The 17,813-nt window shown below is 38.3% G+C and overlaps 1 protein-coding gene across 1 annotated transcript in view; it reads right to left on the bottom strand.

The window, feature by feature from the left end:
- Positions 1 to 1,454: 1,454 nt before the first annotated feature.
- Positions 1,455 to 17,813, bottom strand: part of FARP2 (FERM, ARH/RhoGEF and pleckstrin domain protein 2) — a 68,945-nt gene continuing 52,586 nt past the window's right edge. The window contains exons 17-27 of the mRNA XM_070945382.1: positions 17,662 to 17,740; positions 16,070 to 16,307; positions 14,531 to 14,661; positions 12,874 to 12,942; positions 12,682 to 12,771; positions 11,013 to 11,095; positions 10,339 to 10,457; positions 9,567 to 9,730; positions 6,643 to 6,750; positions 4,436 to 4,587; positions 1,455 to 3,208 (exon numbers count right to left, since the gene is read on the bottom strand). Of these exons, the coding sequence (XP_070801483.1) occupies positions 3,118 to 3,208; positions 4,436 to 4,587; positions 6,643 to 6,750; positions 9,567 to 9,730; positions 10,339 to 10,457; positions 11,013 to 11,095; positions 12,682 to 12,771; positions 12,874 to 12,942; positions 14,531 to 14,661; positions 16,070 to 16,307; positions 17,662 to 17,740 (1,324 nt within the window). The 3' untranslated portion in view covers positions 1,455 to 3,117. The remainder of the gene's footprint in view (positions 3,209 to 4,435; positions 4,588 to 6,642; positions 6,751 to 9,566; positions 9,731 to 10,338; positions 10,458 to 11,012; positions 11,096 to 12,681; positions 12,772 to 12,873; positions 12,943 to 14,530; positions 14,662 to 16,069; positions 16,308 to 17,661; positions 17,741 to 17,813) is intronic.

The raw sequence follows: 17,813 nt of genomic DNA, 5'->3' as shown, positions 1-17,813 counted from the left end.
TGGTGACGGGAGCGACATGGCGCTCCCATGTAACACCTCTCCTGCGCGAGCTGCACTGGCTCCCGGTGGTCTTCCGAGCGCACTTCAAGGTTTTGGTTATCACCTTTAGAGCGCTCCATGGCTTAGGACCTGGTTATTTATGGGACCGCCTGCTACCACCAATAGCCTCCCACCGACCAGTACGCTCCCACAGAGAGGGGCTCCTCCAGGTGCCGTCGGCCAAACAATGTCGATTAGCGGCCCCCAGTGGGAGAGCCTTCTCTGTGGGGGCACCTACTATCTGGAACGAGCTCCCCCCGGAGATACGGAGGATCCCGGATCTGCGTACCTTCTGTCGCGCGCTCAAGACTTTCCTATTTCATCAAGCTGGCCTGACCTAAGTTTCCCCTTTTAAATGGAAATTTTAAATCTGGTTTTAAATTATTGGGGTTTTAAATTTGTTCAGCCAACTTATTTAATTCGTTTTAATCTATTTTAAATTTTGTATTTATATGTTTTATTCTATGGCTGTTCACCGCCCTGAGTCCTTCGGGAGTAGGGGGGTATACAAATTCAATAAAATAAAAATAAATAAATAAATAAATAAATACATGGCTGAAGTTTTTTTTTTTCTTTGATGGGCTGGAGCCTCTGATATGGAAGATCCCACCTGCAAAACTCTGCCGAAGTCAAGAAAAGGATGTGCCATAGGAGTTTTTCTACTCACTGCTATACCTCAGGTGTCAATTGGGGGAGAGAAAGGACAATATATTTTTAGCCTTATATTTAATAGCAAATAGCACTTAGATTTATATACTGCTTCACAGTGCTTTACAGCCCTCTCTAAGTGGTTTACAGAGTCAGCATATTGCCTCCAACAATCTGGGTCCTCATTTTACCGACTTCAGAAGGATGGAAGGCTGAGTCAGCCTTCAGCCGGTGAGATTCGAACTGCCAAATTCTAGGCAGCCAGCAGCCAGCAGAAGTAACTTGCAGTAACTTGCATTCTAACCACTGCACCACCTCGGCTCTTTAAAGAAGGATATAGAGAGTAGCATAATTTTAAACACCAAGGTGAATGTGCATGTTAGAGCAGTTTGATAGCTCGCAAGCATATATACAGTTAGAAAAACATCAGATATTCACAAACACAGAGGAAAAAAGTTACAATGTCTTTTTAATTTTAATTTATTGAATGGTTAGGAGAAAGTGCAGGGAGAGAAGGTGACTAAATCCTTGCTAAAGTTTACTAGAGAATATGGTGAATTTGAAAGTAGCTTATATACTTTGATGAGTTTCCTTAATAAATAAATAAAAACCCAACAACCCCTGCCCCCATAGGGTCTGCTGTTGTCGTGTATTATTCGTGAAATTGTATCAACTATTAGAAAGCCGAGATTACGCATGATTGATAACGAGTGAAACATATTTAAGAGATCTATAATAGTTTATTTCCAAAAACAGACTAATAAATAAAGACAGACGATGTAATGAATGGCCATTATGTTAAATAAATCTTTAGGAATTTGCTCCTCATCAAGAAAGATGTCAGAATTTTCCCTCCATGGGAAAGAAACCCTAATTTTATATAGTTTTTGAATCAATTCCATGAGTAATGAACTGAATCAAAATTTTTGTAAAGTCCTATTTTCAGCCTCCCACATTTCAAAATACAAAGTTTAAGATAACATTTCACCCCACACTCTTTCTCCTACAGTACATCACCCATCACCACATTGTTGCTCAATCTAACAGAAATAGAGCTGTATTAACACCAGCCCTCTGTAGCTACTTTACACTGCTTCCCAAAGACAATATGCGGCTCTGTGCCATGTAAGAAACATGGAACCTTCTTGCTAGGGTAGGTTTTTTCCCCATCTTCACTGAAACATACCATATAGACCAGGGCTGTCAAACTCCCGGCCCATGGGCCAGATGCGTCATGTGCTGGCCATGCCCACGCCCAGTTTAGCGAAAGGGGAAAAAGTCCCAATACGTCATGTAATGCTGCCGTGACAATGTGAGTTTGACATCCCTGATATAGACAGACACATCAACTTTGCTTTCATGACATAGGACAATGGCACTAAGTTACAGGAGACAACTGTGAATGGGATATCTGTTATTTCTGACTTGTAGCTATATGATATCTAAATTAAATGAAACATCATAAGAACAGAATGTTGTATACATTTGAAGTTATGCCTGTTCCAGTTTTACATAGTAAATCATTGGCATTTATTTATTCCTTTGAATAAAAATTCATTAGTACCTCATTATTTATCCATACTTAGTGGTCATAAACACCCAGCCTTCTACTGCTGCTTCAGATTTTTTTTTTTTTTAATTCATTGATTCTGTTTGGACATGCAGCGGCAGGCATTTATTTCTGCTGCAAAGGGAATAGGCTATTTTTTAAACTGACTTTCCTATTCCACCATAGGGTTGGGTCCATATTTATAACTCTGAGAGAAAGAAAATAGAAGAACATTATTCAAAAGCCATGAGAAGCACATAGATATAGGAAACCAGTGGGAACACTATTAGAACACAGGGAACTCAAAATATTAACTGCAGTGATACAGACATGATTTCCTTTGTATCAGAATTAACTGCATGCTCTGAGCAAAATTTCCAATCAGTTTGCTTGCTTCCTCTACAAAAAAGCATTGTATCAATTTTGGAAAATTAAAATTTATGTTGCTGGCAATTTTTAGAACTCTCCATTTTACTTTGAAATACCATATAAACAATGTAAAGCTAGCTTGCAAAACATGGGGGGAGGGTTTTCCTTATCTGATGTGCAAGTTGCACAAAGATTGTTACTAAATACAAACTAAACATTCAAGGGTTCTAGGAAATCAATTCAAAATCACAAGTTTTCAGACCAGCCAAACACTTCCAATTATTCTATTCATATAAATAGAAACAACATTGAGCCATATATAAATCCAGCACCTATGTTTTCTCTTTGGATTTGAGTTCAGTGGGAGTTTAGTCCTGTTTCATACTACAGTAAAATTGACCACCGTCTACATCGAGTAACAGAGATCTCCTTTGATTGTTGCCAAAGTCAGACTCCTGTCTTCCACCAGATTGTTGCACATAATTTACAACAGAGAGCCAGCTCTATCTTTTTCAGTTTATGTTACTTTCCTTTTCATCCTTTGTGGTCAGAAGGCTAGATCTTCCAGGAGAACTTGTGGCTCTCTTTATTACTTCCACCCACCTGATGAGAAAAGCAACAGCCAAAGATTTAATTAGCATTTGAAGGGGTTTTGACTTGTACTATGTAGTAGCTTTTCATAGAGCTATTATCGTGTTAGATATTATTATCGTGTTTCCTTTTTTACTGCCTTACTGAAAAGAACAGCTACAGTAGTGTTACAACTGCTCACTTCTAGGAGCAGAGCATAATATAGAGAATACAAGGATGAATATTAATGGAAGTATTTCTAAAAGTACCCAGGCAGTACCCTCTATTATTAATGGCAGTACCCTCTAAAACAGGGCTGGATGCGTCACGCGCTGGCCACGCCCACGCCTGGTTTAGTGAAGGACGGGAAAGTCATGATACATCACATGACATGAGTTTGACAGCCCTGCTTTAAAAGGATGCAAATTACCAGCTGTCTACAAGGAATATAAATCCTTCCATTTCCCACTATCCTGACAGAGCTTCTTGGATGAGAAACTAAACATCTTCAAAAGAAAAAAAGCCTTTCGGACAACCATGACCTGGATGACTGAGAATCTCTACAGACAATTACTGGCAGTATTATTTATGAACAAGAGATTAATAATACCGTAGCTACTCACCATTCTAAAGTGCATATTAAGTCATATTAAAAAGAGGTCCTAAGTTGGAGAATATTTGGAGAATACCACATACAGAATATTTTTTTTTAAACTAATCTAATTTTTATACTGGCTCTCAATGCTTTTACGATTTCATATTACCAAGCACATATTGTCCAAGAAAATTGCATTTATTTAATACTTTCAATATTTTATCTTTTCCCCCACCTTTTTTTCTTTTAATTTCTTTTAACTGTTATTAATAATGTAGAATTTTATGTACATATACAGTACATAAATACATATGCATGTATGTATGTATGTACAGTACTTTGGTCATAGAATGTAATAAAGTTTACTATTAATACGTATTAAACTGCTCCTATATGTTTTGACAATGTGCATTTATTCAATTTCTACATCTGCATAGAACATTTCTGCATTTATTGGATTCAGACCAAATTTGCACCAGCGGAATATCACATCTTTTATATATTTCTCTTCAATGATGATCAAAATTGCTGTATAAAGCAGGACTCATTTCTTAAAGACAAATGGACTTCTTACTGGGTTACCAGACTAATATACAGGTACTCCTAAAATAACAACTTGGGATAATCAGTTCCTTGAATAGATTTTGATTAAAGTACATACTTACCTTTCAAAAGTATACTTGCTCTCAGCCCTGAAGAAGTAGACATGAGACTTAAACTGCAGCTTGAAGACATAATCTTTCTGAATGCCATCTGCCTCTGTGGGCATGTTGATTGTGTAACCAATAAGTGGTAAACTCGCCAGTGGATAATCATCCTGGAAATTATTTATTTATTTATTTTGGTGATTCTATGCTACTCTTTAAATTTAAATTTAAAATTATCTAGAATAATTTATAAAGTTATACATAAAATAATGCCACATCATTTAAAGAATGCATATGAAAGGTATATCTAAATCTCTTAACTACAGATAAATACAGATAACCAAATTAGTCCATGGGGAAAAAATCCACAGAATATAAAATTAGCTAATAGATTGCCATCATTCTAAATCATGAGATAATGTGTGATTCCACAATGATAACTGCCATCATACCTCACCATTGGCTAAGCTGCTGGAAGCTGATTGTAATCATACTTGAGGGATATTTGGAAGGCTACAGGACTTATCTGGGCTATATTACTGGAAAGGGAAGGGGGAGAAAAATAGAACAAGCTATTTTGGTCATGAGGTATGAGTTTTGTACCATATTTGGAAAGACCAGTCTAATTAAGTTGGAAACTCCAGTTCTTTGAATAGGCCTTCCATGTATATATTAAATTTTAAGGCAATCACCAGTTACATATCCACATATAAGAATACTTCATTGTTCATGGGGTTATAGCAGGGGTGAAATCCAGCAGGCACTGACAGGTTCTGGAGAACCGGTCGTGGAAATTTGGAATAGTTTGGAGAACCGGTAGGAGAAATTTTGAGTAGTTTGGAGAATCGGCAAATACTACCTCTGGATGGCCCTAGAGTGGGTTGGGAATGGAGATTTTGCAATATCTTTCCCCTGGAGTGGGGTGGGAATGGAGATTTTGCAGTATCCTTCCCCTGCCATGCCCACCAAGCCACGCTCACCAAGCCACACCACACCCACCAAGTCATGTCCACAGAACCGATAGTAAAAAAATTTGAATTTCACCACTGGGTTATAGTCTAACATAGCCATGGAGACTGAAACTTTTACCCCACTGTATGTTGCTGGATGTTTCACATGGTAAAACTACACAACTTTCACAACTTCAAAAAAGGACCAAAACTACAAATGCAACACTTTTGTGCAAATATTTGCCATTCCCTGTATAATCAGGGCAGCTGTGGGCAGCATAGAAATTGAACTGAATGAAATAAAATCAACTGCTCTGCTGTGCTCTTCGTTTTGGATTAAATTTGGAATCTTTTTAAATACCGGCAACTGTTATGGTTGGTTGCATAGTCATCCAGATGTTTAGACAGGATTTCATATTTTTATCCCCTTATCAAGTCCACCCTGAGGATCCAGGATAAGCACATGTTGTTTGATATTATTATTCTCTGTTCATGACAATGTGAAGTCACACTTCCAGTTTTTTAGCTGTTATTGGCCTTCAGACACATCATGTTCTTCCCAAGAACCTAGGATGTTGTAACAGATAGTATATGCACAAATCCAAACAGTGTTTGTCTTTTGCAACAGACAGATGGAAATTTTGTCAATGTCCAAGATTTTTTGGTATGGTTATCAGTGTTTCGCTTGTATTCAGCTGTTTCCAGGTATTGCCGTGTCCAGCATTCAAACTTTTTCATCATTCTTACCAACAATTGTTAAGTCTAGGGAGTTATGTTGCAGTGCTCACTATTATTATAAACACAAAAATATTAAATCACTGCTGCCAGTTCTTTAGTTGGTGTTGGCCTTTATACACATGAAGATCCTCTATCCAAGAACCTAATTCTTGTAATAATGCAATGCAGCATAACATTAGTATTTTCCATTTGATACATTATGTTTGGGGCTGGTTTTAGTTCTTTGTGCACTGCCCAGAGTCACAGCTAAATAAATGACATTTACACTGGAGGAAGTAATGTGTAGAAAATGGTTGGCCATAAGAACACTTCAGATGGCTAGGAAATTGAGTTAGTGGCTGAATGAGTACCCTTAAATGACATATGGATCAGAATTGCTTGTCAAAAACTGCAAAATTGTTTACAGAACTATAATGATCACCCATTAAGGCCCAGAACTATGTGCATTCATGGATGATCATTATGTTATATGGGTCACCAAGTCCTCCCTCTAGCATTCCATACTTCCATCTTGAAAATGTGCAACTTTTATCTTACCTGGTGTGTTTTGTAAAAGAACAGACAGAAATTTGTAAAAACAACCCACAGCTTCTGCCAACCATTACTATTTTTGAACTTCCTCAGCAGATATCCTGATAGTTGGTTCTATAAAGGAGAAGGAGAAATAATATTGTGAGATACCACAGTAAAAGTCTATTGATGTGCCTTGTAGTAGTTTAAAAACAAATTGCTATTCTTGAGGCCGATTCTCCTAGGCCAAGAAATATTACATAACATTCATTGTGAACAGTTGATTTTTGTATCACCAATTTTTTCGTTCGCAAGGCTGCTTCTTTCTGCTTACATCTATTAGCTTCTACTGTTGAGATATTTGTAGGGAGAAATGCATGAAAGATAAGATGTGGGCTGATTTTTTTGCCTTTTTACGATCCTGTAATCCCTTAATTTGGGATAGAGTTGGGGTGATTGAATGGAGCTGAGCATTTACTGGCCAGATGCCCTTCCTGCCTATGTGGAGTTTCCAGCAGATACCTTTTCTTTGCACCCTCAGAGAGAAACACCTGCCACTACCTAGGATTCAACTTTCAATCTTCTGAGTGGGAGGAAGGTGTCTTCACCACAAAGCCACCACACCACTCAGGATTGAGTCTAATTTTGAAGAATGACAAAACAGACTACGTCTGTCTTGCCCAACTTCATTCCTATGGATGTACTGAACTAGAAATCTCAGAATTCCCAGCCATCTCATTGTAGTTCAACATCTCAAGTGTAACTGGAGGGTGTCACGTTGGGAAAGATCACTCTAAGGTATATTACTATTAATATTAGTTGTAATATTCATATTAAAAAGTGTATATATGAATACCTTCCCAATATCTACCCTGTTTCCCCAAAAATAAGACATCCCCTGATAATAAGCCCAATCGGCCTCCCCCTGAAAATAAGCCTTCCCTGGTAGATGTATTATGAATTTCCTCCTTAGCCAGGATAGAATAATAACCAATGACAATCCCAACTAAGTAATCACTGCTGAAGTTATTCAAACAATCTCTAACCCTGGTTTTTCCAATTAAATCTTTCCCCCCAGCCTCTTAGTTCTCACATCATGCAAAGAACTAAACAGAATCTGGGTAAGGAGACAATATGGTAAATAGATTGAGAAAAAACACAGAATAAAAGAAATAGAAAGCAAAGCTATGCAGAGTAATTTACACCACTCCCCAAAGCACCATTGGAAAAGAAGTCTAGTTTGTTAGGGACAAAATTACAGTATAAATTAAATATATCTAAAGCAGTTTTCTGGAATCTGGCATTGCTGAATTATAATTGCCAGTACCCAATATGCTATACTGGTGGCAGATGTAACTGAACATCTGGAGGACTGCAGGGAAAAAATAAAAAAATGGCAAAGCATGTGAGCAAGTGTGTAAATGTGCATATAATCAACAAAACAGATTAATTGCTCTGTTTTTTGCATAACAAATGATTTCTTACCATTGGCTCAATATGCTAGATCTTTTGTTGCTTCATACTAGTAAAGTGTTTCAGAGAAAGAGAGAGAATAATGGTGGTGTAAAAATATATCTGCCTGTTAAGACCGAAAGAAGCAGTTTACCTGAATCATGCATAGATAATCAGACAGGGATAGGCTCTGGTTCCGATACCAGCAAACATGGGTGATTGTGTTAGGCCGATGAGTCTGGCCCAATAAATAGCGAGGAGGAAGCTCTGGAGAAACAGCAACAGAGCAGCAAACTGAGCAGAGGAAGGAGGTGCAAGGCAGAAAAGGGAAGAAAAAAAAAGAATAAATAAGGGTGGTATCTGAAAAGATCATTAAAATAGCATGAAAAGTAAAAAGTAAAAATAAATGATTTGAAGATGTGTGAGGCTCATGGATGATGGTCTTAAAATCAGCAGTGCAAAGAGATCACAAGGTTTTAATAAGAAAAGAAGATTAATGCCTTTACCAAAGCAAAATGTTAGTTAGAATTAGTGAGTGAACATGATCATACATTTATGGTTCCACAGTCAGAAAGCCGATTTCCTTCACAGTGGGCAGTGAAGGCTAAATGACTACTTATTCATGCTGGCTGGGGAATTCTGGGAGTTGAAGTCCACACATCTTAAAGTTTCCATGGTTGAAAACACTGATCTACATTTATTGCTATTTATATTCCTATTCTTCTTGAGTGAATGCTGTCAATCAATTATCAAATCCACTGTAGCTGTTCCATTAAAATTACAAAGCCAACACAAAGTTGTATACAAACATCCTACATTTTATGAGAATAGGACATCTTGCAAATCTGTGTTTGTCCATAGTCCAAGCACAAGCAAATGACAGAAGAGATACTTCTGGGACTATAAATAATGGAAATGCTTTTTTTTATTCTTTTCAATTAAATGAAATGATAGGGCAAATTTATGTGAAAAAGCTCCAGAGTATGTCTGCTTGCCAGTGCCATAACTCTCCAGAAGCTGAACACAATGAGAAGAAATTTAATCTAGGGGAAGAAATCACTCTAAGAAAGGACATAATTAAAAATGGGAAAGAGGGTACAAAGAAAAAAATTCTCCCCAAAGGAGAGATAGGAAAGCAGTAACCTCAATGTTATTAACTGTTCCAATATAAGGCCCTTCCCCTTAAAGAAATGACTCGGAATAAAACCACTATTAAAGAGTTGGAAATAATTCTAGAGGCCGGACTTTACCAGCTTTCCTTATTTGTTTTCATTTTAAAATCTTTCCTCAAAGCACTACTTTGTAATGGAACATGCAGAGGTACACACACCACAAAAATCATATTGCAATCATTAATTTTTTTTTTCATATGGCCATTGAAATTACTGAAGGCAATGAAGAGGATGAAGGTTAAAAGTAAATGCATGTATAGAGTTAGAGAAACCAGCAACCAAGATAGAGTGGTAAGTGAAAGTGATGTGTGAACTGCTGCTGGGTACCTCGACGGCCACACTGTGATCAGTCATGGAGACACTGGTATTGCGGTACCAACAGACATGTATGGTAGTGTTGGCCCGGTGGTGGCTCTGCCTGTCCAGGGAGCTACGAGAAGAATGAATGTCCTCTTCCGACTCCTGCTCTAGAGAAACCTCATCTGAGGATCCTGAAGGAGGAGAAGGGAGCAAACATTTAAGAGACTGTGGTACATGGGTAATGATAGTGACAAGAATCTCTTAAGTAGGTCTCTCTCAAAGGTGTTATTCATCAGTTAACTCTGTTTCTAGCATCCATGACCTTTGCAGTCCAGAACGTTTTGAAACCGATGATACTTTACTGTTATTATAGAGGAAGCCACAACTTTGTAACCAACTTGGCTGGATCAGATTTTCAGTGAGGAAAGTATACATAGACATTATATAACAATACTATAGTTCTTGAGATGTCATATGGGATCTCATACCTATAAAATAAGTCAATCAGGAGTATACAACTCTTAAAAATCTATTTTGTGGCTACTGTAAAACTGGGTTCAAAGGATAGCTTCCTTTATTACAAATAATGGAGAAAAAAGATCACATATCACAAAATTCATTACCAATATTTAACAGTGGAAAGTTCTTATTTGTCAAGATTGACATTATCAGGAGCGTCTGAGAGGGTATAGTTTACTTAGCCAAAATGTTTTTGGTTGTTATTATTGTAGTCATATTATTGCTGTCCTAAGAAAGCAGGCAGTGTACTATCGTAAATCACAAACATGGTACTACTTACTGTTAGAACGGTTGGATAGAGAATTTTCAAGGAACATGCCCGATTTCTCAACCGTTTTCTTGGCCATTTCAATTGCCATATTCAAATCCTCCAACCATTTTCCCATTTCCAGACGAGTGCTGAGAAGCACAGATAAAATCTTAAGCATCATGTGTTCATAGATAAATTGTAATGTATTTTATATTTAAAAGAAACACCGCTTATTATTCAATATATAGAACACTTTCCTCCCTTTTCATAGAAAAGAAAGAATACTGGAATACTGCTAACATCCTGACCACTCCAGAATCTTGCCATAATCATTTTATACTCAAATATAACTATTAAAAATCCTACTTTGAAACACTACTACACATCTCAATATTTTTTCCAATTCTTTTGAAAACTGAGGTAACAAAAGGAAGAGAAGAAACAATAATCATATTAGCAAATCTCAAAATTTAAGGTGCAGGATGCAATTTATTTCTCAGGATTTTCCTCCAGGTAGAAACTTTGTCTCAATGCTTCCACTGCCATAACTTGGAGAAGCATGAAATCTGAGTCTTCTTTGCATAATCTGTAACAGAGTTGGGATGGTATGCCTGTATTCTCTGTGCAGGCATACATATTCATTTGGAACTATCAACATACATATCCCTTCCTTGCCACCAACAATCTACTGAGCAACTTCTTACCTTGCTGCCACTACTACAGTTTTTTGAGCTGAATAGATCGTGAAGCAATGAGGGACAGACCATTCATTTTCACTCTCTTCCACCTGTAATAACAGAAACATGCCTGGTCACTCAATGGACATTGGCATGTGTTCTGAATTAAAAGAAATGGCATGAAAATTGTGACAATCTACCTATCAGCTATTTTTTAAAAGCGGTTAATTTCATCGCCATTTACCTTCTAATTGAGGGTCTCAAACTGTAATGTTAGGAGGGAATGAGCTTGGGAGACAGGGTAACAAGATACAGACAAAGGACTGGTCAGATAAAGGGCAGCTTAGCTCACAGGAAAGGGAATAGGGGAGAGAGGTACTTTCAGACCTGCAAGTTTCTGTTAATGTCACTTTCTAATAAAGTACAATTAGCTCATCTGGTTTTGTTTCTGGTCTATCTAGTAAGGCTGACAGAAAGTCTTATCATCGTGAGGATTACTGTGTTTCATTAGCCTGACATCCACAATAAGAAAGCATTTTCCTACAATGATACAAAAGCCTCTAAGCAGCATCAAAAAGACTGTTGCAGAGAATCACAAAACTACACATTCCTATATCTGTTGCTTTTCAGTTCTATTGCTACTGCTGACTGATTAGTAATAAATCAGCCAACAATGTGGTCTCATACCTTTCTGAGTAGTGGTGCTGACCTCAGCTAATGACAAAAGAACCTGATCATTTTCCTGGTGACAAACAAGGTGTGAAAAATGTGGTGTGATACAACAACTGCATGTGCATTGCAATGAACCTAAGCAACTGAGGTTAGGGTTACACAGGAACAGTAGGAGGTTTAAAGGTACACAAGAACAATCATGACAGGAGATTGACATTCATTCTGGATAAGAGACATCTGGCTTTTGCACTGAGCAGCAAAAGCACCTTCTCCTCTTGCTCCAACTACAGCCAGCCCCAGGCTGTCAGTCCTTTGCCTGGCTTCCCCAGAGCTGTGAATATGTGTCCCATGTACAGTATGTTCCTTCGTTAAACTAAGGGAGGATTCATAAGCTGTTGCCCTACTTCTGGCTCTCCTGCTGTATGAGAACAAGGCAGGATTCATGAATGACTGAATTGAATGACATACTTGGCCTGTTGCCCAAAGTTTGAGACCTCTGTTCTAAAGGGTAAAACTAGTAGCTACAATTACATTGCCACTTCAATAGGTCTAAACATAGCAGTCCTATTTGTCCTGCTTACTACTTACCGGAGGATCCAGGACTATCAGCTGAAAATCAAACATAAACATAGAAAAAAGTTCATTGGAAAGTAAAAGAGCATGCAGTGTCCAGTTGTGGGAGTAACAGAAACTGCAACATCCACATAGGTGTACAAAGAACAGCATCATGATAAATTCATCCATAGTTACTTAATTGTTCTGACACCAGAAAATTGACAGAGTTTGCTCTTCTATTTCATACAAAAATTATAAGAACATCTAAAAAAAATTCAGAGCCACAAGGAATATCCAATTGACAATGGTTATTGCTTTATTTATCTCATTTGTTTATATTCCACCTTTGTTATTTTTACTAATAGTTAAACATAATAGTTTAATAGTTAATTATAAGGAAAATGTGTAAATTAAGAGGAGAGAGATCATACTATCTTAATGTTTGGCAGCTGTATGAAGAGCTACTTACCAGCATCCCATGCAGCGGGAGGTGTCCTCGTATTTTGAACTGATTGGTCCCTGTTACACCTTTACTTGTATACAGCAACATATCTGAAAACTGAGACAGGCATTTTTGTTTGTCAAACTTTTCTGTCTTTTAAAAACAACCTCTGATTACAGTTGTGTTTTGCGACAGCCTTGAGCAAAGATATCAACTCACCAGAAAGAACATCCTTTGCTGTAAGCCCTTTTTGGTAAGTTTGTACAAACAACCCTCTCGAATAAATTCCTGTGGAACAGTTGAACAAGAAAAGTTGGCTCCAATAGTCCTCGAATAACAATGATTGATTCAATAACAATTCAAAGTTACACAGTGCTGAACTAGTGGTAGTTACAATTGATCCTCGAAATTCCAGCCATCTCAATACTCCCAGAGTCATACGATCACTATCTGGATGCTTGGCAACCAGTTTGTACTTATGACAGTTGTAGCGTCCCATGGTCATGTGTACTGCAATTTGCGACCTGCCCTGTTGACCTTCCACAAAAAAAGTCAATGGGGAAGCCACAGCAGGGACGTTTATAATCTACTTGGGCAGCTCTTCCCCACCCACCCATCTACGGAACCCAAGGAAGTTGCAAGGAGATGACTCACAAGCCTTGCTTAACAATAACAACAGGGGATTGCAACAATTGCTGTCACTAAGTGATGCAGTCACATGACATTGTGCTTTATAACAGCACTGCTTAACAATGGAAATTTCCGTCTCAATTGCTACTTGCATCACAGAGAGATCTTTTCTACCACTGCTACAAAATGTTGGGGAATACTTAGTTTCCTGTGAGGTAAATAAACTGATGTGGGTTTTGTTGAGAGCCACCTCTGAAAGATACAGTTTCCGTTTACAGGTGGCCATTCTGGTATGATTGACTGGCAGGCAAGATCTATTTATGTAGGTTTATATGCCTTCTTTCACTCACACACAGCATTGGTGCTTCCTGTTTCTCCTATAGCAGTGGTTCCCAACCTTTTTTTGGCCATGCCCCACCTAAGCATCTCTAAAATACTGATCTCCCACCCCCCCATGACATATAATTCTTACTATTCAAAAAGTGAACTCCTACTCACCTTTTAGGCTTTTAGGAAGCCTAAAAGGTCAGTAACTAGGTATACACAAGGTTCCAATTGCCCCCATTAAAAATCAAATTGCCCCCCTGCGGGGTGTGGGCCCCACATTGGGAACCACTGTCCTATAGTAACAACCCTGTGAAGAAGGTACCGTTGAGAGAGAAGGATTGGTCCAAAATCACTCACTAAATTTCTGTGACTGAGGATGAGAATCTGAATCTTTCCACTACACTACATTGGCTTACTATATGGAATGCAAGGATGAAGATGGAATGGACATATCAATGCCAAATTTGTTATCTAAAACAGGATCCCCAACCTTTCTGGCTCTGTGGACTGGCAGCCGTGGCAGCGGCAGCGGTGTGTGTGTGTGTGTGTGTGTGTGTGTTTTGCACGTGCACCCATTGTTTGCACAAATGGAGCAGGCCGTTTAAAATTGTTTGCTTTTAGCAAATTGGCTTCTGAACATTCTGGTATCACTAAGAATGGCTACATATTATGGCCAAGCCTTTGAATTTTTTTAATTTTGATAACAGATTTTTTTCTGTTCAATCATATGCAATTTGAATAAACTTAAAATGTGTTAGAAACATATTTTAGAAGGTACATGTAAGTATAATTTCAAAAACTCTAAAGTAACACAACAAATGCCTAAAAGAAGGATATAGGATATAAGTGGTAAGCAGCAAACCAATTTAAAATACTGTATAAAAACAAAGAAGACTTTAACACAGAAGGAACTGATTACCCTTCCAGGTGCTATGAGATTATCAGTGCCAAGAAGATCATGCTGTAGCTCTATTAGCTTCTGGAAATTCTCCAACCGGATCAAACTGTTTTGAAGTTGCGATGTCATATCTGCGATTTCCTTCAGTGCATCTAGAGAATTACCCAAAAAATGTCCCAGTCAAGGGCAAACAATCAGAACATCAAGGATGAATTTACAGCTTATCATTAGTAGATCTATTTTTAAAAATTCAAATTTTCTCTGAATTAAACATACAAACCTATAAAACCTGTGAGGATTATTGAGAAACATAATGCTGAGATATTATATAATTTAACTACTTAATTATTTTTCCTGCATACCCAAATGCATGCACTCTATCTTATATAATGACTCTCGGTGGCACACAATCCATAAATCATAATTAAAAACAATCATCTCCAGATGCCAGACCAAATATTCTTACAGCTCAACTCTCATCCTAGTCCCGTGATGGCAAACCTATGGCACGTGTGCTAAAAGTGGCACGGAGAGCCATCTCTCTGGGCACGCGAGCCGTCACCCGTTGCTTTTCTGGGTTCCAGCGCACCGGCCAGCTTTTCTTCACATGCATGGGAGTGCCGGAAACTGGAAGAGCAGCCACCCAGTGCACATGCGCGCACTGGGTGGCTGCTCTTCTGATTTCCGGTGCACGCATGTGCACCGGCCACCTGGTCTTCTGGTTTCTGGCACACATGTGTGCATGGAGACCAGCTGGCCAGTGCGCATGCGTGTGCTGGAAATCAGAAGATCATGTTCCTAGCATGCGCATGCGCGCCAGATGGCTGCTCTTCTAGTTTCTGGCACATGTGTGTGCGTGGTCCCATTCCGGCACTCGGTGCCGAAAAGGTTCACCAACACTATCTTAGTCCAATGCTATGGGGGGGGGGGAAGGGGGGGCGGGGACAGGTTTTCACTGTGCTCCGGAAGACCAAAAGGGTTAGAATCCCCCTGATCTAGGGAGGGAGGCTGTTGCAAAGGACCAAGTTAGCCACTGAGAAGGCATGCTTTCAAGGTCCCATCAAAATGCAAAATTCAAGGGAGAGAACCTGGATCACACACATCATATTTAACCTAGTAGGATGGGCAGATACCCTCACAGAGAGGCAGTTCCAGAAGTAAGCTGGCCCTGTGCCATGTAGGACTTTAAAGGTGATAATCAGCACCTTGAATTGCACCCCGAAAGCAACTGGAAGTCAATGGAGTTCACATAGCAGTGATATTACTGGGTGACCTACTGGGCACCAAAACTGTGTGAGCTGCTGCATTCTGTACCAATTGTGGCTTCCCCACGTAGAGCACATTGCAGTGATCCAAACAGATGACTAAAAATGGGTGACTGTGAGGAAGGTGTTAAAATGTATTTTATTACTTTTTACTCAAGAGATTCAGACAAAACTGAATGAACTAATTCTGTAGCCATATCATTTCACCAACTCAATATCAGTTAGCAACATAAAATAAGAAAACAAAAAATGTCAGCTAGATGCTTTGTAACCATTTGCTTAATCTATTACTCACTCCTGCAATCAATGTAGTCTCGATGATCAGATGGATAGTGTTTACACAGTCTTCCCAAGATCAGCTTGTAGTACATTATCCGGTGGATAGGCTTGAGCAGGAAAGTGTTAAGAGGCAAATAGCAAACTCTTTGGAGTTCAAATTCTTTATAAACAATTTCCAGTTTCTTAATACGCTTAGTTGCTTTCTCAAGTTCCATCAAGACTTCATCATGTTTTTGCAGATAGTTAGTAAATTCCTATGGGATCACAGAAGACACAGCTATAAAGATTTATAAAAATCATGCAATCTCTTTACCTGAAATATTCAATTACTGAAGAAAAAAAAATATTTCTTTTAAAAATTGCCTGCAACAATTGTCCATTTACAATAAATCTTTAGAAATGTGAATTCTATCTTTATAACAAGACAAAATAGTAGATAAATTTTGTGAAAGGTTCAGAATCTCAATAAATATATGAATGAACGATGGAGATTTTGCAACATAAAATTCATCAGAGAATACCAGAATTTGCTGTCTCTTAGAATCACTATAGAATAAGGTATATTTAATTTTCAAAGTAATAATATATAATTTTATATAATCATATACAATTATAATTTTATTTATATATGTGGTAGCATACAGATTAATTTTTAGACCAAACCTATTGATACTTAAATTTTTCTATTGTAAAGTAACAATATCTAAATTTCATGAATGAAGGCAAAAATACATGTTCTGGAACAATGTTGCAGGATCCAATGTGGGTCAGTCACCAGTATGAGAGATTTAGTCTTCCGAGCTTTCAGACTCGTGCTGGAGCATATCCTCAGGGAACTTCTCAAAACTTCTCTCGCACAAAATGTGTGCTTTAGGCTATACTATGCACAATACTTATGTGGTGCCTGGTTGTGTGTGGCTTTTTAGTTGTTGATTGGAGTGTTGATGGATGGCTATTTAGTTGTTGGCTATTTCTTATGCTGATAAGTCCTCACCTCATAAAGTACCTGATAAATTGGTGGTAAATTAGCATTCCTGTTCAGTGATGAGGGGCTTGTTTTCCAGGCTTCAATCATTTCCCTGGCTATTTTTGTACCTGCTCAGCCAAAAATCTTAGTAGCCCAAAATTGAATGTAGGTCCTTTTTCATTGCAATATGAGGCTAGCAATGAGTTTGGATCTCCTTGTCTGACCGCTTGTTTGTGTTCTTGCAACCTGTTGATTAGCTTCCTCCTTGTCTGTGCTACATAATCACAGGGGATCTGGTAGATTACATCAGGAGTATATCCCACCTCCAAAAAATCTTTACAATGCCATGCACAACCAGGCACCACATAAATGCTAAACATAGTATAGCCCAAAGGACACAGGACACATTCTGGTGAGAGAGAAGTTTCCAGAGAATAGGTTCCAGCATGAGTCTGAAAGCTCAGAAGACTAAACCTGTGGTCCCAGTGACTGGCCCAGATTGGATCCTGCAGTATCTAAATTTCCTACATAGAATTTGCCATTTTTATCATAAAGACACATATTAAGCACCATATTAATGAGAATGAGTGGGCGGGGAGAAGAGAACACAAGGTTCCTCTGATTTATTTATACTTCCATACCTTCAATATTTTCACATTTCTCAGCATGACATCTCCAATCCGCTGATAATCTCCTTTACCAGAGCTTGATCGCCCTTCCCTTCAATTGAGAGAGTGAAAAAGTGAGCTCTCGGGAAAAGTGAGTCTAAAATTATTTTTCAGAGCCAACCAAT

Source organism: Pituophis catenifer, unplaced genomic scaffold (genome assembly GCF_029215685.1).
Source record: "Pituophis catenifer annectens isolate HBS135680 unplaced genomic scaffold, rPitCat1.0.hap2 SCAF_6, whole genome shotgun sequence".
NCBI classification, from domain to species: domain Eukaryota; kingdom Metazoa; phylum Chordata; class Lepidosauria; order Squamata; family Colubridae; genus Pituophis; species Pituophis catenifer.
This window is presented reverse-complemented; position numbering and strand designations above follow the sequence as displayed.